Below are 26,312 nucleotides of genomic sequence, written 5' to 3'. Positions count from 1 at the left end.
AAAGGGTGCACAGGATATTTACAAGGATGTTGCCTGGATTGGGGAGCATGCCCTATGAAAACAGGTTGAATTAATGCAGCCTTTTCTCCTTGGAGCAACGGAGGATAAGAGGTGACCTGATAGAGGTGAATAAGATGATGAGAGGCATTGATCGTGTGGATAGACAGAGACTTTTTCCCAGGGCTGAAATGGCTGCCACAAGGGGGCACAGGTTTAAGGTGCTTGCAAGTAGGTACAGAGATGTCAGGGTTAAGTTTATTTTCACTCAGAGAGTGGTGAGTGCATGGAATGGGCTGCCAGCAATGGTGGTGGAGGCGGGTACGATAGGGTCTCTTAAGAGACTTTTGAATAGGTACACAGAGCTTAGAAAAATAAAGGGCTATGGGTAACCCTTGTAATTTCTAAGGTAGGGACATGTTTGGCACAACTTTGTGGGCCGAAGGGCCTGTATTGTGCTGTAGGTTTTCTGTGTTTCTATGAAATCACTGATATGTCTATTTGAGGGGAGGTTTGATCTGAGTTTTATTTTGAGGTGATGAAGATGGCTGATGAGGACAGGGCAGTGGATACTGTCTACGTGGACTTCAGTAAACCATTCAGCCATGTCTGTTGAGGCAGGCTGGCCCAAAATGGCACATGGGCTCCATGGTCAGTTGGAAATGTGGAAAGAGCATCAGCTTGAGCAGAGAAGACAGGAGAAGTGGAGAGTTGCTTCTCTGTCTGGAGCTCTATGACCAGTGCTGTTCTGCAGGGAGTAGTGCTGGGACCTCTTATTTGTGGATGATATGTAAAAAAATGTAAGTTATTTGGTTACTAAATTTGCAGAGAAAATGAAAACTAGTGAGGGGGTGAGGCACGTTGTCACGGTCGGGTAGAGATCATTTGGAAACTTGGAGGTTGTTTAGACCATGAGACATAGCTAAATTAGGCTATTTGACCCATTGAGTCTGCTCTGCCATTCAATCATTGCTGATCCCCCCCCCCACCCCTGACCCCATTCCTTGGCCTTCTCCCCGTAACCTTTGATGCCATGTCCAATCAAGACCATATCAATCTCTGCCTTAAATACACCCAACGACCTGACCTCCGCAACTGCCTGTTAATAATTTCCGCAAATTCACCACCCTCTGGCTAAATAATTTCTCTGTATCTGTTTTAAATGGACATACCCCCCCTTAGCCTGAAGCTGTGCCCTCTTGTCCTTGACTCCTCTACCATGGGAAACGTCTTTTCCACATCTACTCTGTCTTGGCTTTTCAAAGTTTGAAAGGTTTCAATGAAATTAACCCCCTCCTCTTCTCTCCCCCCCCCCCCCCCCCATCCTTCTAAATTTCAGTGAGAACAGACCCACAGCTTGGGGATCTAAATCCCAATGGAGTACCTGGTAAAGCTCTGAAAACTGATGCCAACCAACTGGCGGGTGCATTCAATGACATTTTCGATCTCTCACTGCTATGGTTGGAAGTTCCCACCTATTTCAAAATGGCAACAATTACACCAGTGCCCACAAAGAGTAGTGTGAACTGCCTTAATAGAACCACAGAACATTGCAGCATAGGAACAGGCCTTTTAGCCCTTCTTGAGTCTGCCAAACCATTTTTCTGCCTAATCCCACTGATTCGCACATGGACCATATCCCTCCATACACCTCTCATCCATGTACCTGTCCAAGTGTTAAAAGTGAGCCCACATTTACCACTTCGTCTGGCAGCTCATTCCACACTCCCACCACTCTCTGGGTGAAGAAGCCCCCCTCCCCCACAATGTTCCCTTTAAACATTTCCCCCTTCACCCATGTCCTCTTTTTTTTCTCCCTTAGCCTCAGTGGAAAAAGCCTGCTTGCATTCACTCTATCTATACCCATCATAATTTTACATCCCTCTATCAAATCTCCCCTCATTCTTCTACGCTCCAGGGACCTATTCAACCTTTCTCTGTAACTCAGTTTCTCAAGTCCCGGCAACATCCTTGTAAACCTTCTCTGCACTCTTTCAACCTTATTAACATCCTTCCTGTAATTTGGTGTCCAAAACTGCACACAATACTCCAAATTCGGCCTCACCAATCCCTTATACAACCTCAACATAACATTCCAACTCCTATACTCAATACGTTGATTTATAAAGGCCCATGTACCAAAAGGTCTCTTTACGACCCTATCTACCTGTGACGCCACTTTTAGGGAATTTTGTATCTGTGTTTCCAGATCCCTCTGTTCTGCACTCAGTGCCTGACCATTTACCTTGTATGTTCTACCTTGGTTTGTCCTTCCAAAGTGCAATACCTCACACTTGTCTGTATTAAACTCCATCTGCTATTTTTCAGCCCATTTTTCCAGCTGGTCCAAATCCCTCTGCAAGCTTTGAAAACCTTCCTCACTGTTCACTACACCTCCAATCTTTGTATCATCAGCAAATTTGCTGATCCAATTTACCACATTATCATCCAGATCATTGATATAGATGACAAATAACAATGGACCCAGCACAGATCCGGGTGGCACACCACTAGTCACAGGCCTCCACTCAGAGAAGCAATCCTCCACTACCACTCTGGCTTCTCCCATTAAGCCAATGTCTAATCCAATTTACTACCTCACCATGTATACTTAGCGACTGAATCATCCTAACTAACCTCCCATGTGGACAACATCCACTGCCTTCCCTTCATCCACTTTCCTTGTAGCCTCCTCAAAAAACTCTAATAGATTTGTTAAACATGACCTACCACACATAAAGCCATGTTGACTCTCCCTAATAAGTCCCTGTCTATCCAAATACTTGTAGATCCTATCTCTTAGTACTCCTTCCAATCATTTACCTACTACTGACATCAAACTTACTGGCCTACAACTTCCTGGATTATTTATAGAGCCTTTTTTAAACAATGGAACAACATGAGCTATCCTCCAATCCTCTGGCACTTCACCCCTAGATACCGACATTATCTGCCAGGGCCTATGCAATTTCAGCACTAGTCTCCTTCAAGATCTGAGGTAACACCCTGTCAGGTGTTGGGGATTTATCTACTCTGATTTGCCTGAAGATAGCAAGCACCTCATCCTCCTCAATCTGTATAGGTTCCATGACCTCACTACTTGTTTGCCTTATTTCCATTGACTCCATGCCAGTTTCCTTAGTAAATACAGACACAAAAAACCCATTTAAGATCTCCCCCATTTCTTATGATTTCATACATAGTCGACCACTCTGATCTTCAAGAGGACCAATTTTATCCCTTACTACCCTTTTGCTCTTAATATACCTGTAGAAGCTCTTTGGATTATCTTTCACCTTGACTGCCAAAGCAACCTCATGTCTTTTAGCCCTCTTGATTTCTTTCTATGTATTATTTTGCACGTTTTATACTGCTCAAGCAACTTATTTGCTCCCTGTTTCCAATACATGTCATACATCTCTCTTTTCTTCTTTATCAGAGTTCCAATATCCCTAGAGAACCTTATTCACTTTGCCTTTAATCATGACCGGAACATACAAACTCCGCACTCTCAAAATTTCTCCTTTGAAGGGCTCCCACTTACCAATCACATCCTTGCTAGAGAACAACCTGTCCCAATCCACGCTTTTTAAATCCTTTGTCATTTCCTCAAATTTGGCCTTTTTCCAGTTTAGAACCTCAACCTGAGGACCAGATCTATCTTTATCCATGATCAAGTTGAAACTAATGGTGTTATGATCACTGGAACCAAAGTGTTCCCCTACACACACTTCCGTCACCTGTCCTAACTCGTTTCCTAATAGGAGATCTGATATTGCATCCTCTCTAGTCAGTACCTCTATATATTGATTTAGAGAAGTTTCCTGAACACATTTTACAAACTCTAACCTGTCTAGACCTTTAACAGTATGGGAGTCCCGATCAATATGTGGAAAATTAAAATCTCCTACTACCACAATTTTAAGTTTCCTGCAGTTGTCTGCAGATTTGCTCCTCCAATTCTCGCTGACTATTGGGTTGTCTATAATACAACCCCATTAATGTGGTCATACCTTTCCTGTTTCTCAGCTGCACCCACATGGCCTCGGTAGACAAGCACTCTAATATGTCCTGCCTGACCACTGCTGTAACATTTTCCCTGACTAGCAATGCCACCCCCCCCGCCCCCCCACCCTTCATCCCTCTGCCTCTATCACGTCTGAAACATCGGAACCCTGGAACATTAAGCTGCCAGTCCTGCCCCTCCTGTAGCCAAGTTTCACTAATGGCTCCAATGTCGTAATTCCACGTGTCAATCCACGCCCTCAGCTTGTCAGCCTTCCCCACAATACTCATCGCATTGAAATAGACACACCTCAAGATTATTATCACCACACACAACCCTTCTATTTGTGACTTTGCATGAACTTCTAACATAATTTATTTTCACCCCTGCTCCACTATCTGTTCTGGCACTCTGGTTCCCATCCCCCTGCAAATCTAGTTTAAACCCCCTCCCTCAATAGCACTAACAAACCTCTATGCAAGGATATTGGTCCCCCTGTAGTTCAGGTGTAACCTGTCTTTCTTGTACAGGTCCCACCTGCCCCAGAAGAGGTCTCAATGATCCTGAAATCTGAAGCCCTGCCCTCTACACCAGTTCCTCAGCCACATGTTCATCTGCTAGAGCATCCTATTCTTACTCTCACTGGCACAGGTAGCAATCCTCTGATTACCACGCTCGACGTCCTGCTTTTTAACTTCCTACCAGGCTCTCTATACTCATGCTTCAGGACCTCCTCACTCTTTCTTCCTATTTTATTGGTACCGATGTGTACCCTGACATCTGACTGATCACCCTCCCATTTCAGAATGCTGTGCACGTGATCAGAGATACACCTGACCCTGGCACCCGGGAGACAACAAATCATCCGGGAGTCTCTGTCACGACCACAGAACCTCCTGTCTGTACCTCTGTCGAGTCCCCTATCAATACCGCTCTCCTCTTCTTCCACCCTCCTTTCTGCACTGCAGAACCAGACTCTGTGCCAGAGATCCAGCTGCTGCAACTTGTCCCAGGTAAGTTATCCCTCCCAACAGTATCCAAATTGGTATACTTGAGGGGAATGGCCACAGGGGAGCCCTGCTCTGCCTGCCCTTTCTCCTTCCCTTGCCTGACAGTAATCCAATAACCTGTGCACTAGCGTAACTTCCTCCCTGAAACTATCTATAAACTCCTCATTCTCCCGAATGATCCAGAAGTCATCCAGCTCCTGCTCCAGTTCCCTAACACAGTTTGTTAGGAACTGCAGCTGGATGCACTTCTTGCAGGTGTCGTTGCCAGGGACACCTGAGGTCTCCCTGACTTCCCACATCCTGCAAGAGGAGCATTCCAACATCCTGCCTGGCATATTCTCTCTCCTCTAAACGATTAAAACAAAACTTACCGGAACCTACCCTTGCCTCTGCCTATTCATGCCGAAGCCTGTTGAGCCAAAGCTGTCCCACTCTGCTGCCCGCTGTATATGGTGGTCTTTTATTTTTTAAAACCTTTGGTGCTCTATGTCACGTGCCTGCACAGTCTAGCCTCTTTTCCCCAAGCAGTGTAAAAAAAGACTTCTCTCCGAGATTCCTTTACTCCTTCACTCTCAGCCTCAGTCCAGTAGCACTCACACCTACGGTGATGAAATGCTTTGAGAGGTTGGTCATGGCTAGAATCTACTGCCTTAGCAAGGACCTGGACCCACTGCAATTTGCCTATCGCCACAATAGGTCTACGGCAAATGCAATCTCAATAGCTCTTCACACGGCCATAGATCACCTGGACAATAAAACACTTGTGTCAGGATGTTGTTCGTTGACTATAGCTCAGTGTTTAACACCATCATTCCCACAGTCCTGATCGATAAGATACAGAACCTGGGCCTTTGTACTCCCTCTGCAGTTGAATCCTCAGCTTCCTAACCAGAAGACCACAATCTATGCGGGTTGATGATCTCCTCACTGATGATCAACACTAGTGCACCTCAGCAGTGTGTGCTTAGCCCACTGCTATACTCTGTCTATACCCATGACTGTGTGGCTAGGCATAGCTCAAATATAATCTATAAATTTGCTGATGATACAACCATTGCTGGCAGAATCTTAGCTGGAGATGGGAGGGCATAAGGAGCAAGATATACCATCTAGTGGAGTGGTGATGCAGCAACAACCTTTAGGAAGGAACGTGAGAAGCTGGACCTTAAAGGTAGTAATCTCAGGATTACTGCCTGTGCCATGTAACAGTGAGTATAGGAATAGAATGAGGTGGAGGATAAATGCATGGCTGAGGGATTGGAGCGGGGGCAGGGATTCAGATTTCTGGATCACTGGGACCTCTTCTGGGGCAGGTGCGACCTGTACAAAAATGACGGGTTGCACTTGAATCTGAGGGGGACCAACATCCTGGCAGGGAGGATTGCAAAAGCTATTAGGGAGAGTTTAAACTTGAATTGCTGGGGGGTGGGAACCGAACCGAAGCGATGGAGGAAAGGGAGGTTGGTTCATAAATAGAGAAATCTTGGGAACAGTGCAAAAGGGAGCATAGGCAGGTGATAGAGAAGGGACGCACTTAGAGATGTCTGGTGACATTAAATCTGATTCTGATTCCCAATCTCGATAGAGTGAATGTGGAGAGGATATTTCCAATACTAGTAGTTTAGGCCCAGAGTGTCTATTTAGAACAGAGATAAGGAGGAATTTCTTTAACCAGCGGTTGGTGAATCTGTGGAATTCATTATCACAGATGGCTGTGGAGGCCAAGTCATTGAGTGTATTTAAAGTGGAAGTTCTTGATTAGTCAGGGTATGGGGAGAAGGCAAAGGAATGGGGTTGAAAGTGATAATAAATCAGCCATGATGGAGTGGTGGAGCAGACTCAATGGGTCAAATGACCTAATTGTGTTCTAATGTCTTATGATTGAATGCATGGAGTAATGGTTAGGTTTGCACCATTGAGACAGGTGTAATGCACTGTAAGGTTCACTGCTAATGTAATGGTCTCTCTTTAGCTGCAATGTATGGGTTATGACTAGAGATAACGGGGCTTTGGAATGTGGGGCTATCCAGTGAGAGGGATGTTGTTCTTTCTTGTTTTTGCTGGGGAGAGATGAGAGAAGACGCAAATGGAGAGAGTTGGTAGACCACTGGACAAAGCGGACTTGCAGCGAGGGTCCGCGGGTCGGCTGCACTCGGAGGAGGTTAACAGGGAACCAGTGGACTGAACCATGAGCTCCAATGTTACGCATTAGACTGCTTCATGAGAATGGACCTTTTCTTTGTTTCTTTACTGACCATATAGTCAAATTAAGAATTATAAAGCTCAATTGTTTAATCACATATTGTGTACTGTTTGTTATTTTGTGATACTGATTTGTAACAGGAGACACATCGTGCAGCATCTACCCAAACAATATTTCTTAAGTTTGGCCAGGCCTAGAGCTGTCTTCCCCTAGATTAAGCTGCTAGCTGAACTGAGAGTTACACAGGGAGAGGATGGCAGGGTCAAGGAACAAGGGAGGTGGAACATTAGTCAAAAGGAAGGAGGAGGCATACTTAAGGTTAGGAAGCCAAATTCAGGCAGGGCTCTTCAGAGTTATGCAGTTTGAGAAAGGGAAACAAGAAGGCCTTAGTGAGTAGAATTAAGGAAAACTGCAAGGTGTTCTACATGTATGTGGAAAAACAGGAGAATGACTAAGAGTCTTTGCATTGCAGGAGGAAACCTGAGCACCAGGGAAACCCTGAGAATCACAGGGAAAAGGTGCAAACCACACACCAACAGCAGCCAAGGTCAGCATTGAACTCAGATCCCAGGAGGTGAGAGACAGCAACTGTGCTGCCCCATCTCAGAGGTCAGGGGTAGATGGGAGTAATCAGAATACAAGAGGCAGGCATTTATTCGCTGGGACAGACAGTAAAAGAGCAAGCACATCCCTACTAAACTTGACAGCACAAGAGTGCTGTATGGCTCTGGTGGTGGCACTATAGGAAAGAACATCACTGCAGTGGCAAGGGTACAGAGGGTTGTCAGCAGCATGTTGAGAAGGATGGAATAGGTTTGCCTGGGTTTGTTTTTCTTGGAGCAGAGGTGGCTGAGGAAAGGAAAGAGATATTGGTGGAGTAGATGGTAAGAAATGTTTCCCTGTGGTGGATGTGTCTAAAGGAGAATGTTGATTTAAGGTGTGGAGAAAGTAGTTCAGAGAATGTGAAGAAGAACTTTGTTCACCCAGTGTTGGTAGAGGTGTATGTCACCACAACAGCATGGCAAGGATGGGGCTCGGGGAGGGCTATGACAGGATTGGTGTTGTTTTGTGTACGGTGAAGAGTAGAGGCATGTGACTGTAACGACTTATCTAAATCACTCACCTGGGCTCTTTGTAAGGTCTGCTGCAGCTGTCTGCCGCTTAGAGTTGGCTCTCTCTGCAGAAGAACAATGGAATGGTTAACCCTTGTATGTACATACAGCATCTTGACTCACCATTAGGGTTTATATCATAAAGAAAAGTTGCTAAACAAACTGGGTCCAGATCACTGCCCTTGAGAAACCCCAGAACACATGTCCTGGACTGGGACAACTCCCCAATGTTGTATTAATGATTCAAAAAAAATTCAATCAAGTTGGTGAGACAGGACCCCACCAACAACCATGGCGTCATGAACAGCTGCTACCTTTAACAGTAAATTATCTCAGCGCTTCAGACACACTACAGGAAGACCATAAAGACATAGAAGCAGAATTAGGCCATTTGGCCCATTGAGTCTGCTTTGCCATTTCATCACGGCTGATTTATTATCCTTCTCAACCCCATTCTCCTGCCTTCTCCACATAGCCTCGACACCCTGACTAATCAAGAACCTGTCAAAATACCCAATGACTTGGCCTCCATAGCCACTTGTGACAATGAATTTCACAGATTCACCACCCTCTGGCTAAAAAAATTCCTTCTAGTTTTCTGGCAGCCCAATCAAATCAGGAGTGAGAGGGGAGACAGCTCAGTGAATGATTTATAAAGGAATGTTCCAGGCTTTCGGCAATTTCCAGAGGCCCAATCAAATTATATTTCATTTACAAATAAAAATACAGCACTGACAAGCGGTTCAGCCTTTCTGTGACTGGATCAGTGTTAGAGTGGAGAGGCTTTGGCTCATCAGGCTTGGGTGCAGTGAGTAGCTAATACTTGTGGGGATGGGGCGTGTGGTGTGCCACAGCGATCAGGTCTCCGGTACTGAGTTTTCTGTGGCTCAGAAGGGAAGGGAGGGAAGAGGACTGCAGTAGTGGTAGGGGATTCTATAGTCAGAGGAACAGAAATGAGTTTTGTGGACACAATAGATGGATGGGATATTGCTTCTCAGATAACAGGGTCAGGGATGTCTGGGAATGAGTGTACAACACTAAAAGTGGAAGATGAGCAGCCAGAAATCTTGGTACATATTGCCACCAATGACATAGGTGGGAAAGGAGTGATTGTAAGGAGCTAGGTAGAAAGCTGAGTAGAAGGACCGTCAGGGTGGTCATCTCTGGACTGCTGCCTATGCATGTGCCGGTGAGGTAAGATTAGGATGACTTGGCAGATGAATTCATGGCTAAGGAACTGGTGCACAGGACAGGGGTTTAGATTTATGGATCATTGGGATCTCTTCTAGGGAAAGTATGACCTGTACAAAAGAGACTGGTTTCACCTGAACTCAAGGAGGACCAATATCCTTGTGGGCAGATTTGCTCGAACTGTTGGGATAACAGATACAGTTAAGAAACTGTAAGGGTAAAAAGACTGGGAGTAATACACAAATCTCAGTACAGTAGCCAGGATGTGGGATATAAATTACAACGGGAGATAGAAGAGGCATGTCAAAAGGGCAATGTTACAATAGTCATGGGGATTTCAATATGCAGATGGGTTGGGAAAAATCAGTTAAACAGTGATAGTAGAATTTATAGAATGCCTATAAAATGGCTTTTTAGAGCAGCTTGCATTGAACCCACTAGGGGATCAGCTATTTTGAATTGGGTGTCGTATAATGAATTTGATTAGGGAGCTGAAGGTAAAGGAACCCATAGGAGGCCCTTACTTCATATGATATAAAGTCAGATGTAACAGTATTACAGTGGAGTAAAGGGAATTATAGAGGCATGAGGGTGGAGCTGACTGAAGTTGATTGGAAGGGGACACTGGCAGGGATGATGCCAGAGCAGCAATGGCTGGAGTTCCAGGGAGCACTTCAGAAGGCACAGAATAAATATAACCATATAACAATTACAGCATGGAAACAGGACATCTTGGCCCTTCTAGTCCGTGCCGAATGCTTACTCTCACCTAGTCCTACCGACCTGCACTCAGCCCATAACACTCCATTCCTTTCCTGTCCATATACCTATCCAATTTTTTATTTTTTTATATTAGTTTTTTCTATACATTTTACAAATTTAAAAACCCCAAATCACAATAAGGAACATTGATACAGTGCAAAATTAAGCATACAATGACAATATGCTACAAAGGAAGAGAATTTAACAAAAAAGCACCTAAATTAAAGACAAGTAAACTTAGTATCCTCCCCAAGCCCCACAACACAAAAAAAACTCCAGACCAACCACAACACAATATAGAGAATATAAATCAGGACAATCAAACTCCCAGACTGTGAATACACTTAGCAACAGAGGATAATAATGCCTACTACCAGAAAAAAAAGGGAGCTGAAAGCAAGGGACCGAAAAGAAAAAAAAACCCTAGTCAAGAGGAAGGTTATGAAAGTACTCGATAAAAGGTCCCCAGACTTTATGGAACTTTAGATCCGAATTAAGAACTGAATAATGAATTTTTTCGAGGTCCAAGCAGGCCATAATGTCGTTAAGCCATTGAGCATGGGTAGGCGGGGCAACATCTCTCCATCTAAGGAGGATCAAGCGTCTAGCCAGGAGAGAGGCAGAGGATAATATTCGGCATTTGGTCGGACTCAGACGTAGATCTGTCTCGCCCCAGAAACCGAACAAAGCAATTAAGGGGTTTGGTTCTAGGTGCTGATTCAGAATATACAATAACGTAGTGAAGACATCTTTCCAAAATTTCTCCAAGCTAGGACAGAACCAGTACATATGAATGAGAGAGGCCACGCCCCTCTTGCATTTATCACAGAGCGGACTAATGTTAGGGTAGAATCGAGATAGTTTAGATTTAGACATATGGGCTCTATGAACAATCTTAAACTGTAAAAGGCAATGGCGCGCACAAAGAGAGGTTGAGTTAACCGATTTGAAAATCGAGTCCCAGCTCTCATCAGATAAGGAGGTATTTAAATCCTGCTCCCAGGCCATTTTAATTTTATCCACAGGGGCCCGTCGTAAATTGATATTAAACCTTTACCTAATGGATTAATGGAAAGAAATAAGTCCATAGCATTTTTCGCAGGCATTTCAGGAAAGTTTGGAATTAAAGGAGCAATAAAGTGTCTAATTTGGAGATATCTAAAAAAAAATGAGCATTGGGCAGATTGAACTTTACAGAGAGCTGCTGAAAGGAAGCGAAGCGATTATCAATGAAAAGATCTTCAAAATGTCTAATGCCCCTCCTATACCAAACATGGAATGCTGAATCGTACGTAGTAGGTAAGAAAAGGTGATTATGTACGACAGGGCTGGAAACGGAAAAACCATGGAAACCATAGCATTTCCTAAACTGAGCCCATATACGCAAAGTGTGTCTAACAAGAGGATTAGCTATTAATCTGGACAGACTACTAGGGAGTGCAGAGCCAAGAAGTGCAGAGATAGATAATTCTTTAGTGGAGCTCAACTCCATTGCCACCCAATTAGGGCACTCGGGTTGGCCATGGAAGAAAGACCAAAAGGTAGCACAACGTATATTAGCTGCCCAATAATATAAACAAAAGTTAGGTAAAGCCATGCCACCCTCTTTTTTAGATTTTTGGAGATGGATTTTATTAATTCTAGAGCGCTTATTCTTCCACAGATATGACAAAATAATAGAGTCTAAGGAATCAAAAAAAGATTTAGGAATAAAAATTGGGATAGATTGAAATAAGTATAAAAATTTGGGGAGAACATACATTTTAACAACATTAGTACGACCTACCAAAGACATAGATAGAGGTGACCATTGTACCAGACTCTGTTTTATAGTATATGAAAGATTGGCAAAGTTTTCACGAAAGAGATCTTTAAACTTCCTTGTGACTATAATTCCAAGATAAGTAAATTGATTATGGACTACTTTAAAAGGGAGATCACGAAATGTTAGTTCTTGTGCTTCTTTATTAATTGGGAAAAGTTCACTCTTATGTAAATTAAGTTTATAGCCAGAGATTTGGCTAAACTGGTCAAGAAGTGAAAACATTAGAGGTAAGGATGTAGATGGATTTGAGAGAAAGGGTAATAAGTCATCAGCATAAAGAGAAACTTTATGCTCAACACCCCCTCTCCAAATCCCGGTCAATTCAGGACAATTTCGAAATGCTATCGCCTAAGGTTCTATAGCCAAATCAAAGAGAAAGGGACTTAAGGGGCATCCCTGACGGGTGCCACGTCTGAGATTAAGTACCTGAGATTTCTGAAAATTAGTTAAAACAGAAGCAGTAGGACACAGGTACAGCAATTTGATCCAAGAGATGAAACTTTGACCGAGGTCAAATTTTTCTAAGACTGCAAAAAGGTAGTTCCACTCTATACGATCAAATGCTTTCTCCGCATCGAGGGAAATAACACATTCAGGAATCCCAGTTGGAGGTGAGTATAAGATATTAAATAAACGCCGAATGTTAAAAAAAGGGAGACGGTTTTTGATAAAACCTGATTGGTCATCAGAGATAATGGAGGGAATGACGGTTTCTAATCTATGAGCCAAAACTTTAGCTAAGATCTTTACATCAACATTGAGCAAAGAAATCGGCCTATACGAGGAACACTCTGTTGGGTCTTTGCCCTTTTTTAATAGAAGAATAATAGATGCCTCATTGAAAGAGGGTGGCAATTTGCCGTAATTAAACGAGTCAGATAATACTGGAAGTACTTGAGGAGAGAGAAGTGAAGAGAATGATTTATAAAATTTTACAGGGAACCCATCAGGTCCAGGAGATTTCCCTGAGGACAGTGCAGAGATTGCAAAAGATATTTCTTCTGATGATATAGGCGCATTAAGTTTGGCTTTAAAATCAGATGAAAGTGAGGGAATATTCAGATTCTTTAAAAATTGATCAACAGAGATATTGTCATTCAAAGATTCAGAGGAATAAAGCCGAGAATAAAAATTTTTAAATGCGTCATTAATTTCTAAATGGTCTGATGTAAAGTCTCCGTTCTCCTTCTGGATCTTTGTAATATGTTGTTTGGCTTTGGAACGCCTCAGTTGATTGGCTAGAAATTTACCAGACTTATCCCCATGAATGTAGAAGCGACTCTTGCTTTCGAGAAGTTGGCGTTCGACAGGTTGAGTAGACAGAAGATTAAATTTAGTTTGGAGTTCAACACACTTCTTGTATAGTTCAGGGTTCTTAGTTTGAGCATATAGTTGATCCAATTCTTTAATCTGGTTGATGAGGTCTAATCGATCTGCACAGGATCTTCTGTTAAGATTTGCTGTGTAAGAGATTATTTGACCCCTCAGATATGCTTTCATGGCATCCCAGACAATCTGGGATGACATTTCAGGTGATGTATTAGTGTTAAAATAAAAGGTTATCTGATCCTTAATAAATTTTAGAAAATCATCATCCGATAATAAAGTTGAATCAAACCGCCAGTGTTTATTCCTCTGAGGGAGACCAGGAAAGTTCAGAGAGAGAGTAATTGGGGCATGGTCAGATATCAGTATACTCTGATAGTCACAAGAGTAGGCAAATGGAATAAGTTGGTTGTCGAGTAAGAAATAGTCAATTCTAGTGAAGGTATGGTGAACATGTGAAAAAAAATAATCCCTCTCAGTAGGATGAAGGAAACGCCATATATCAGAGATACTAAAATTAGAGAGAAACAATTGGATAGCTAAGGCAGATTTAGTAGGTGATCTGGTAACAGAGGACGATCGATCCAGATTAGGATCTAACCAACAGTTGAAGTCACCACCCAGTATAAGAGAGTATGAGTTTAAGTCTGGTAGTGAGGGAAAAAAAACGTTCAAAAAAGTTAACATCATCAAAGTTGGGGGCATACAGGTTTGCTAGTGCAACTTTAGTGTTATATAGTTTACCAGAAACAATAATAAAACGGCCATTTGTATCAGATATTTTATTATGGAGTTCAAAAGGAATATTTGAGTTAATAAGAATGGAGACTCCCCTAGCTTTAGCGGCAAAGGATGAGTGAAAATGCTGACCCGCCCACTTTGACAGAAGCCGGGAGTTATCAAAACAACAAATATGAGTTTCTTGAAGGAAAGCAATGTCAGCTTTGAGTTGTTTAATATGTGAGAATACCTTCCTCCTTTTAACAGGGTGATTCAATCCCTTTACATTCCAGCTCACGAATTTAAGTGCACTAGCCATTATCAATTACTAATGCATAAAAGGCAGCAGGCATATAAAAAGTCAAGCTATATAGTAGCAGTCTGGGAGCAGAAATGTAAACATAGATTCGTAAAATCAAAACATAAACATGTCCCAAGCAATAAAGAAAAACAATAAATACAGTGAGTGATGTTGGAACTGGAAAACCCACCCCACCCACACAACCCAAAACTAGATGGCTGCCAAAAAAAAGCAACTAGCTCTACCAAAAAAATTAACCCAAATATAACTTCCAGATCTGTGTCATTAACAGCAGTTCCATATAAATACTATAGCAAATAGTGACTAGTTTATGCACTAGAAAACATAACTACAGATTAGAACATCTTCTGCAGAAATATAAAACTTAATACAGAGAAAATCGGAAGAAAACCAAAACTAACCTACCCGCGAAAAATTATAGAAGAATAAAGTAAGAGAAAGGGGAAAAAAAGGTAAAAAAAAAAGAGAGGAAGGGGAAAATTATAAATTCAAGAAGAGTACTTATCAACCATTTACAGAGAGGAGAAAAAAAAATCAAAGATTAAAAAAAAGGTGAAAAAAAAGAAAAAATAATAAATAAAAAGAAAAAAATAAATCAGCAATTAAACTGTGAACCAACAAACAGGGAGGCCTTCAATAAAGACTTCAAACCTCCAAAACAAGTTAGAGTCAGTTGTAGAACTCTATAGATAAAGTTATACAAGAATAAAATAGATTACACAAGTACTATTTAAACGTCCATAGGGAAACATTAAGCACAGAATGTCTATTTAAAAAAGACACACCAAATCCAGGGAGAGATTGTCAACAGCCCTTAGAGTTTCAATGAATAATGTCTGAGTAATTTAAGTAAAGTCTGAGTCCAGAAAAAGTAATTTTACTACGAGAAGTACTTATCCACCGTTTTAGGAGGTCCGATCGGGTTCCGAAGATGACTGGATAGCCGGAAGACTTGCAACAAATGCCTCAGCCTCCTTCACTGACTTAAGCCACTTATATTTTCCAGTATTAAGCTTGATTCGTAAATCGGCAGGATTGCGAAGAGAGGGTTTAAAACCACGATCATAAAGCACTTTCATTACGCCTTTAAACTCTGCGCGCATCTTTAAGGTCTGGGATGCAAAATCTTCCACAAAGCGAATTATTGTATTTTGGAAAGAAAAAGTACCTCTGCGACGTGCCTCCATAATAAGACGATGTTTTACCTGGTATTGATGAAAACACAAAATTATCGGTAGCGGGCGGGAGCCCAGAATTCCGGGGGGAACGTAGACCCTGTGTGCCCTTTCGAGCTCAGGCGGGTTCGGAAGCAAGTCTTTCCCGAATATCTCACAGAGAAACTCGGCGAAAAACTTCACGGTTGATCCCTGTTCGGTGGCCTCTGGCAACCCAAGAATTCGGAGGTTACAACGTCTGCTGCGATTTTCGAGATCCACCATTTTGGAAAGGAGTTTGTTAGATTTTTCCTCTAGGCTGGAACAGAGAGTCTCCAAGTATCGAACACGACTTTCTAAATCTTCAGAAGTTGAATCGATGCGAGATAAGTGTTCAGCATATTCGTCCACTCTATCGTTGATCCGATCCAGTTTGGCTTCCAGCTGCTTGAAAACGGTTCTAAATTCCTGTAAAATTTCGTCTCGGAGCTGTTCGAGCGCAGCGAGAGTCTCAGCCGAGAGAGCCGGAGCTTCCTTTCTCCCGGATTTAGAACTCTTGCTAGACATTGTAAGGTAGATGTGTTCACAGGCAAGTAAAAGAAACCAAAAAAGTTCCTAACTAAGGTTTAAAAAATGGAGACATTTAGTGCAAAGATAGCGACAATAACGGAACAAAAGTTCGGAGCAGCTAAGCAATCGCCATCTTACCGGAAGTCCTCCCCAGTTTTTTTTTTAAATGACTATATCGAACCTGCCTCTACCACTTCTACTGGAAGCTCATTCCACACAGCTACCACTCTCTGAGTAAAGAAGTTCCCCCTCGTGTTACCCCTAAACTTTTGCCCCCTAACTCTCAACTCATGTCCTCTTGTTTGAATCACCCCTACTCTCAATGGAAAAAGCCTATCCCCCTCATAATTTTAAATACCTCTATCAAGTCCCCCCCTCAACCTTCTACGCTCCAAAGAATAAAGACCTAACTTGTTCAACCTTTCTCTGTAACTTAGGTGCTAAAACCCAGGTAACATTCTAGTAAATCTCCTCTGTACTCTCTCTATTTTGTTGATAACTTTCCTATAATTAAAGATTACCAAAAAAGATACATTGTCAATATATCATTATATACAATAAGGAATTAGATTAGCAAATAACTGATTAACAAAGCTCAGCAATATATCAATAATAATAAAAGAAAATAAAGTGTAAAAAAAAATCCCTACTAACTAAAAAAAACCCAACTGAAAAAAAAACAAACAAAAACCCACTGGGAGCACAACCCCGGAGATATACATCATACAAGCTTCCATAGAAAAAAATACCAATCTGCCATCTCAAATCCATTAAAAAAAATTGGAGCGAAACCATATTAATTAACTCAAATCAAATGATAGCAACGGGCAAATGAACCCCACCTTTTCTCAAAATCAAATCGAGGATCGAAAGTTTGACTTCTGATTTTCTCCAAACTAAGGCATAACATTACTTGAGAGAACCACTGTATCAAAGTAGGAGCAGAAACATCTTTCCATTTCAACAAAATAGCCCTTCTGGCCAATAATGTAACAAATGCAATTACATGTTGGTGTGATGGAGAAGTACCATGAATATATTGAGGGACTATACAAAATAAAACTGTCAATTTATTAGGTTGTAAATTAATTTTTAAAACTTTAGAAATTGTAGAGAAAATAGACTTCCAAAAATGTTTCAGTACAGAACACAACCAAAACATATGTGTCAATGTAACTGTCTCAGTTTTACATCTGTCACACTGACTATCAACATTAGAAAACATTTTAGACAGTCTCTCCTTTGTTAAATAGTAAGGATATACAATTTTAAATTGAATTAGAGAGTGATTGGCACAGATCAAAGAAGAGTTAACCAACTTCAAAATCCGCAACCAATCTTGTTATCAGGGTCATGTTCAGCTCTCTCTCTTTATCTTAAGTGAAGGGTAATTGTGCAGTTGTAACAGTAAATTATAAATTTTCCCAATAAAACCCTTCACTAAAGGATTCATTTAAAAAATAATATCTAACGGGTCAGAATCTTGTATATACGGAAAATTACTTAGGTTTTTTTTGTAGGAAGTGTCTGACATGAAGATATTGCAGAAAATGTGAATATGAGAGAGAGTATTTAGTTACAAATTTCTCAAAAGACATCAATCGGCCATCCTGGAACAGATCCATGAAGGAATAAACCCCTTTATTTCTCCAAAAAAGAAAAGTAGGATCACTTAATGAAGGTTTAAATAAATAATTTTGATAAATTAAACTAAAAAGTTTAAATATTTTAAGATTAAAGAAGTTACAAAATTGGAACCAAATTCGTAATGACTGATTAATCACAGGATATGAATTTAAATTAGTAATTTTGGCCAATTGTACAGGTAAAGAAGCTCCTAATAATGAGGTTAAGTGAAACTGTTTCACAACATTCAATTCCAAATCAGCCCAAGGCAGTCGTTCATCTCTATCAGCTCAACATAACCAAAAACACATATAACGTATATTGACAGCCCCGTAATATATTATTAAATTAGGCAAAGCAAGATCCATCTTTTTAAAATTTTTGTAAATGCTATTTGGCAATTCTCGGTCTTTTATTATTCCAAACAAAAGATGAAGTAATAAAGTCAACCTGATCAAAAAACTTCTTAGTTAAAAAAATAGGGATATTTTGAAATACATATTAAAATTTTGGTAAAATCATCATTTAACTGCATGAATTCGGCTGACTAACAAAAGTGTAAGTGGATTCCATCTAAAATTATTGCTTCATAAAATCCACTAAAGGAACCAAATTAGCTTCATAAAGGTCTTTATAATTTTTAGTAATAATAATACCTAAATATTTAAATGAGTCCATAACTCTAAAAGGAATGTCATCATATATAGAAGCAGAATCATTTAGGGGAAATAATTCACTTTTATGATGGTTTAGTTTATATCCCGAAAACTTTCCAAAATCGTTTCATAGTTTCAATAAACTAGGAATGGATTCTTCAGGATTTGAAATATAAACTAAGAGATCATCAGCATAAAGAGAGATCTTATGAACAGTCCCATTTATGAAAATTCCAAATCTTTAGCTAAACGAAGTGCAATAGCCAAGGGTTCCAGCACCAAATTAAATAACAAAGGACTTAACGGGCATCCTTGTCTTGTACCCCGTGAAAGCCAAAAAAAAAATCTGCAATTGTTAGTAATAAGAGTAGCAACAGGGCTTTTATATATCATTCTAATCCACTTATTAAAATTAATACCAAAGCCAAATTTCTCTAAAACACTAAATAAGTATTTCCATTCAACTCTGTCAAATGCCTTTTCAGCATCAAGAGAGACAACACATTGGGGAGTCTTAGAAAAGGATGAATATATAACATTTAACAGTTTCTGAACATTACAGAAAGATTAACAGCCCTTTACAAAACCTGCGTTTGGTCTTGAGAGATAATTTTAGCTAAAAAATTCTCCAGTCGATTAGTCATTATTTTTGAGAGAATTTTAGCAACCACATTTAATAATGAAATTGGTCTATATGAAGCACAGTCAGTAGAATCTTTACCTTTCTTAAGAAATAGAAGCTTCATAAAATGTGGGAGGTAACTCCTATCAAAAAAGAATCTTTAAGCGTTTCCAACATATATGGAGAGAGCAATTTTTCTAATTTTTTATAAAATCCTACAAAATAACCATCCAGTCCAGGTGCTTTACCAGATTGCATTGAAAAAATAGTTTTATGAATTTCGCTTTCTGTAATAGGAGCATCAAGAGTTTGTTGATCTTCAACAAAAATTTGAGGAAAATCGATCTTTTGTAAAAAGGCATTCATGTTAGAGGAATCAACTGGAAACTGAGATTTGTAAAGTTCAATATAAAAATCTTGAAAAATTTTGTTAATATCTTCATAATTACATGCTAAACTCCCATCTCCCTTACGAATTTTAAAAATTTGTCTTTTAGCTCTGGCTGTTTTTAATTGAGATGCTAATAGCTTATTATTTTTATCTCCAAACACATAAAATTGACTTTTCAATTTAAGTAAATTTCTTTCAATAGGATAAGTTAATAATAAATTATATTGTGATTGGAGTTCAACTCTTTGTTTGAATAAATCAATATTAGGAGAGACTGCATAAATATTATCCAAGTCTTTAATTTGTTTGGAAATTTTATCTAACTCTGTTTTTGTCTGTTTCTTAAGTTTAGCTGAATAGGAGATTATCTGACCGTGCAAATATGCTTTAAATGTATCCCATATAATCAATTGACACATCTCCCGTATTATTAAAAAGAAAAAAATCTTTTATCTGAGTGTCAATAAATTTCATAAAGTCTGAACTTTGTAATAAATTTTCTGGAAGATGCCAAGGCAAATTTGCAATAGCGACATCGTTCAATTCAAAAGCTAAACTTAAAGGTGCATGATCCGAGAGAGTTATAGCAACATATTCACATTTCTGGACTTTGGACAAAAATTGGGAATCAACTATAAAGTAATCGATTCTCGAATATTTTTCATGAACACGTTAAAAAAAATCTATCATCAGGATGTAAATGTCTCCAAACTTCAACCAGGCCAAAATCAATTTAAAAAGAGTTAATAAGTGATGCAGAATGGCTCAGTAGCTGCTGATTGGTTGAACTCGTGTCAATCAAAGGATTTAAACAACAGTTGAAATCACCACCCATTAATAACATATATTCATTTAAATCCGGCAATAAAGCAAATACATTTTTAAAAAAAGGATTATCTACTTTAGGTCCATATAGGTTAACCAGAACAATTTTTCTATTACAAATTGTTCCTTTAACAATTAAAAATCTACCATTAATATCTGACACAATGTCTTCTTGGATAAATAAAATATTAGATTTAATAAAAATAGATACCCCCTTTGTTTTGTTTTGACAGGTAGCGTGAAATTGAAGGCCCTTCCACATTAAAAAAAAACCTATTTTGATCGCCCGTTTAGATATGCATTTCTTGAACAAAAATTATATCGGGTTGGAATTGATCAATAATTTTAAAAGTCTTCTTTCGCTTAATAGGATTATTCCAACCACGTACATTCCAACATAACATTTATCTGTTTAATTGCCATAAAAATTTTTTATTTTATTTAACACATAGATACACGCATTCCAGCGCAGGCTAATCAAAACTGGCGGTGGTAAGTATAACCATATACAAAATATGCATGCTCCGGAACTCCGTAATGGGAAAAAATACAAAAAAAACTAAAATTAATCTTACAATTAATCCTATAAATCAAAACTAACCCCAATCCTCCCACCACCCCAAAAAGATCGAAATTTGGCAAAAAAAGACTGAAATGCCTCCCCATTGAGTAAAAAAAAGACTCTGCAAGCTGCCCATTTTATAATAGTGGTTTTAAAAAGCTTTCCTTAATTCCTCCCCCCAGTTACAAAAAGAAGACAACATATGGCCCTAAAACAGAAAAACCCTGCAAAGGAAAAAAATATTTTGCTGAATATAAAAAGCCAAACACTACAAAGCAATACACCACCTTATCAAATCATGTTAACTGCCCACTTACAGGCCTTGCTTCTAACTGATATATATGCAATTTAAATATCAATTTGCTTTAATGCCTTCCACTACTTTACAGAGTATTATTGTGCTGAAACAATGGACACTGGTAAGGCTAGATCATCATTAAAACATGGAACAGATTCCCAACTGAAATGGTTAATACAAGAGGGCACAATTTTAAGGTGATCAGAAGAAAGTATACAGATCTCAGAGATTTTTTTTCATAGACCAGTCGGTAGGTACATGGTAAGATCTACCATGGGTAGCCATAGAGACAGACACAACAAAGACATTCAAGAGACTCCTAAATAGGCTCATAGTAAAAAACAGAATTCTCTACAGGACAAAAGCATTTGATTAATCATAAAGTAGACTGAGTGGTAAACATGGGCCAAAAGGCCAGATTGTTCAGTTTTTCTCTACGACATCTAGCTCCCCATATCCAAAACAAAAGTTCAGAGAAAGAAATATCTATACTTAATCCTTAAAAGCAGCTGGGGAATGCAGAAACAATATCCAAGGACGCCAAAACAAAAAATTAAGCAAAGGAGAAAAATACTTATGTAATCTCTAATGAAGAAAAATCAGCACCATTTTACATTTAACTGACATGCCCAATGAAAAACTTTGTTTTTTAAAAAACTATTTATCTATCGACTAACTCCCAACTACCGTAGATTCCGGACTACAGAGCGCACCTGATTTTTAGCCGCTGGCACTAATTTTAGAAATAAAATCATTTTTTTAAATGTAAAGGCCGCACCGGATTTTAGGCCGCACCGGATTTTCGGCCGCAGGTGTCCCACGTTGTAATATGAGATATTTACACAGAAAGATATTACACGTGAGGATTTTTTTAACTTTTAATTAAATCCATATGGTAACAAAAACAAATACATATTGCAAATGCTTTTTTTCGAACCGTGCCCGTACGCGGCTACTTTTAAATATACGTTGCGTATACTTCTTTACTGAACAACATTCCAATATCTCCTAACGACTGGTAAAAAATATATATACTGCAGCCTACCAGGAAAAGTTATTGATACCTTTAACTTAAAAGCAGAGTTCGCTCGGATCCAAAGCCGCTCGCGTAATGCCGCTCCCCCCCTCCTTTCCGTTTCATCGCAAACGGCATTTAAAAGCAGATTTCGCTCGGATCCAAAGCCGCTCGCGGAATCCGCTCCCCCCTCCTTTCCGTTTCATCGCAAACGGCATTTAAAAGCAGATTTCGCTCGGATCCAAAGCCGCTCCGCCGCTCGACCCCCTCCTTTCCGTTTCATCGCAAACGGCATTTTCCCACAAGACGCCGCGAAACCGGGTGTGACGTCATAGCATCCCGCGATGTAGTACAGAAAACAAATATAGTTTAAACTAAGAGGGTAGGTAGCACAATGCTTCGAGTGTTTTCCATGTTGATGAGGGTGAGTACAAATGACTGATTTACAATAATTTAATTGTGAAAGTGCGCTTGATTTATCGTACAATTTCATTGGACCTCTGTGAACTACTCATCAATTTTATTGGTCTACTGTTATGAGGCAAAATGTTTACGAGGCGGCATGAAAAAAATCTTGCATTAGCCGCATCGGATTATTGGCCGCAAAGTTCAAAGCTGTTCAAAATGTGGGAAAAAAGTAGCGGCTTAAAATCCGGAATCTACGGTATATAAGAAAAAGACCTTATGAAGTATGGAAACTATCACTTAATTAATGAAAAAAAGATGATAAAAATGAATAATCAAACAATCTGTCCATTGTCTTAATTCACTCAGAAGATCAAGCAGATTTCAGAAAAGTCATTCATCATTCACATCGGAAAGTTCACATCATCTTTAAATGGTCGATCGGTCAAAGGACATCTTAAGCAAATCAGAAATATTCAAAGCGTATCTTCTTTCCGAAAAAACAATTATTCAGCAGACTTAAAACCATTCAAACCTCAGCTACAACCGGAATAGAGTTAACATAGTCCAATGCCTCTTTGGGGTCCAGAAAGACACGTGGAGTCGAATCTTTGGAAAATAATTTTAATTGGGCTGGATATTGAAGTGATGGGAATAATCCCTTATCATAGGCTACCTTCATGATTGGAACAAATTTAGACCGCAGTTCCATAACTTCCCGTGGACAATCTTCATAAAAACGAACCTCGGAACCTTTAAATTTAAAAACTCTTTGTTTCCTCGCATATTTCATGATTTGGTCTTTAACTTTAAAATGAAGAAAGGAAACCAAAACTGACCTCGGTTTATCCAAGTTCCGAGATTTCTAAGTGAAAATTCTATGCGCTCTTTCAATGCCGGAAGGTTGGGGTAAAATATCCGGAAACAAAGATTGAAACAAGTTTGCGAAATAGTCTAATAAATCTCCAGTCTCAGATTCTTCCTTCAATCCAACAATTCGAATATTATTCCGACAAGATCTTGCTTCCAAATCGATAATCTTACGTTGGGACTTTTCTAAATGAGCTGAAATTTCCATGATTTGCCGCTTCGCCTCTAAGTTCAGAATTCAGGGAAATAATGTTTTCCTGTACAAATTGAAAACTCTCTCGTAACGACTTTATCTCAGAAGAGGTAGCATCAAGTTTTACCGTGTTGTTATCTATCTTTTCATTGAGACCCATTAGAAAACGTTCTAGACGTTCTGCCCAAGCTGGTGTTTCCTCAGACTTTTTCCCCTTTCCATTGCTGGATTCAAGAAGCTGCTTTCCACTTCCTAAAGATTGTGACATACTAACAACTATTCACCTCTAAGATCTGACAAATAAAAGTTAAAAATTCAAAGTTTAAACTGGGGAAAAGGAAGAATTAATTGCAGCCACACAGATCTGTGTGTCACTCCATTAGACAGCAGGTGGAGTCTATCTTTCCTATAATTTGGTGACCAAAACTGTACACAATACTCCAAATTTGGCCTCACCAATGCCTTGTATAACTTTAACATTACATCCCAACTCCTTTACTCAATGTTCTGATTTATAAAGGCCAGCATACCAAAAGCTTTATTCACCACCCTATCCACATGAGATTCCATCTTCAGGGAACTATGCACCGTTATTCCTAGATCACTCTGTTGTACTGCATTCCTCAATGCCCTACCATTTACCATGTAGGTCCTATTTTGATTAGTCCTATCAAAATGTAGCACCTCACACTTATCAGCATTAAACTCCATCTGCCATCTTTCAGCCCACTCTTCTAACTGGCCTAAATCTCTCTGCAAGCTTTGAAAACCTACTTCATTATCCACACCACCACCTATCTTAGTATCATCTGCATACTTACTAATCCAATTTACCACCCCATCATCCAGATCATTAATGTATAAGACAAACAACATTGGACCCAGTACAGATCCCTAAGGCACACCACTAGTCACTGGCGTCCAACCTGACAGTTATCCACCACTACTCTCTGGCATCTCCCATCCAGCCACTGTTGAATCCATTTTACTACTTCAATATTAATACCTTGTGGCGACCCACTTTCTGCGCAGGCGAACCGGCTCACAAATAGCCAGCGCATGGGGGGAGACTTTGGTAATGCACCTCCGATGTCATTTCCGCCTGGAGAGGGCAGGCGCTAGGGATTTAAATGCCAGCACCGCCAAGTTTGAATAAACTAGTCACAAAACGACTTACCGACTGCTGTGTGTAGCACAACGCTACATTGGTGACCCCGACGGTCCAAACGGGATTTGGACCAAAGATGACCGACTCTTCATCTGTTCACGCAGTTTCGCTCAAACTGCCAACTTTCTGGACGCTGCAACCACTCGTGTGGTTTAGCCAAGCAGAAGCCCAGTTCCAGATTTGGCAGATATCCTCTGATTCCACACGTTACTACCACGTGGTGAGTGCCCTTGACCAGCAGACGGCCGCCCAGGTTGTGGATTTCATACAGTCGCCCCCGGAAGAAGGCAAATATGAAGTATTCAAAGCGCTGCTCATTGGGACCTTTGGCCTCTCACGGCGTGAGCGGGGTGCCCGCCTGCTTCACCTGGACAGTTTGGGAGACAGACTGCCGTCAGCATTGATGAACGCGATGCTGTCCCTGGCTGATGGACACAAGCCCTGCCTCATGTTTGAGCAAGTGTTCCCGGAGCAACTGCCCGAGGACATACATCTGCTGCTGGCCGACGCAGATTTCAGCGACCCCCGGATGGTGGCGGCCCGAGCAGACGTGCTGTGGAAAGCCAAGAGGAAGAGCGTGGCATCCGTTGGTCAGATTACCAGGCCACGCGCCCAACAGCAGACCAGACCAGGCCCAGCAGGGGGGCGCACACAACACAGAGGCAGGAGTGTTTCTACCACCAGCGGTGGGGCACAAAAGCCCGCCGTTGTTGCCCGCCCTGCAAGGGCCAGGGCCAGCTGCCACTAATGACTATGGCAGCAGGCCACCAGGACAGCCTCTTGTACATCTGGGACAAACAGTCGGGACGCCGCTTCTTCGTCGACACCCACAACAAGAAGCCAGGACCCACCCTGAGGGCCACAAACGGCAGCACGATACGGACCTACGGCACCCGCACAGTGCAGCTGCAGTTCAGCGCCAGCCGGTTCACGTGGGACTTCACACTGGCCGCAGTGGCCCAACCACTCCTGGGGGCAGACTTCTTGCGAGCTCACAGCCTGCTGGTCGACTTGCAAGGGAAAAGACTGGTACATGCCGAGACTTTCCAGACATTTTCCCTGGGTGAAGCCAAGTTGCCGGCCCCACACCTGGACTCCATCACGCTGTCGGACAACGAATTCACCAGAATCCTGGCGGACTTCCCATCGATTCTGGCACCGCAGTTCACGGCAGCCATGCCTAGACACGGGGTACAGCACCACATTCCGACCCAGGGACCACCCCTCCACGCCCGTGCACGAAGGCTCCCCCCGGAAAAGCTCCGCCTGGCGAAGGAGGAGTTCAAGAGGATGGAGGAATTGAGGATCGTACGGAGGTCCGACAGCCCATGGGCCTCCCCCTGCACATGGTGCCCAAAGCAGCCGGGGGTTGGAGACCATGCGGCGACTACTGCAGACTGAACGAGGCTACCACTCCAGACCGCTACCCCGTGCCGCACATACAGGACTTTGCAGCAAACCTGCACGGGGCAAGAATCTTTTC

The 26,312-nt window shown here is 41.0% G+C and overlaps 1 protein-coding gene across 4 annotated transcripts in view; it reads right to left on the bottom strand.

The window, feature by feature from the left end:
- The window catches only part of trim25 (tripartite motif containing 25), a 107,065-nt gene that overhangs the window by 12,319 nt on the left and 68,434 nt on the right, over positions 1 to 26,312 (bottom strand). For all 4 annotated transcript variants that reach the window (XM_073026523.1, XM_073026522.1, XM_073026521.1 and 1 more), the window contains exon 5: positions 8,340 to 8,393. In XM_073026523.1, coding sequence (XP_072882624.1) covers positions 8,340 to 8,393 — 54 coding nt within the window. The remainder of the gene's footprint in view (positions 1 to 8,339; positions 8,394 to 26,312) is intronic.

Source organism: Hemitrygon akajei, chromosome 22 (assembly GCF_048418815.1).
Source record: "Hemitrygon akajei chromosome 22, sHemAka1.3, whole genome shotgun sequence".
Lineage (NCBI taxonomy): Eukaryota > Metazoa > Chordata > Chondrichthyes > Myliobatiformes > Dasyatidae > Hemitrygon > Hemitrygon akajei.
The sequence above is the reverse complement of the archived record's forward strand: the minus strand, read 5'-3'. Positions and strand labels throughout refer to the sequence as shown.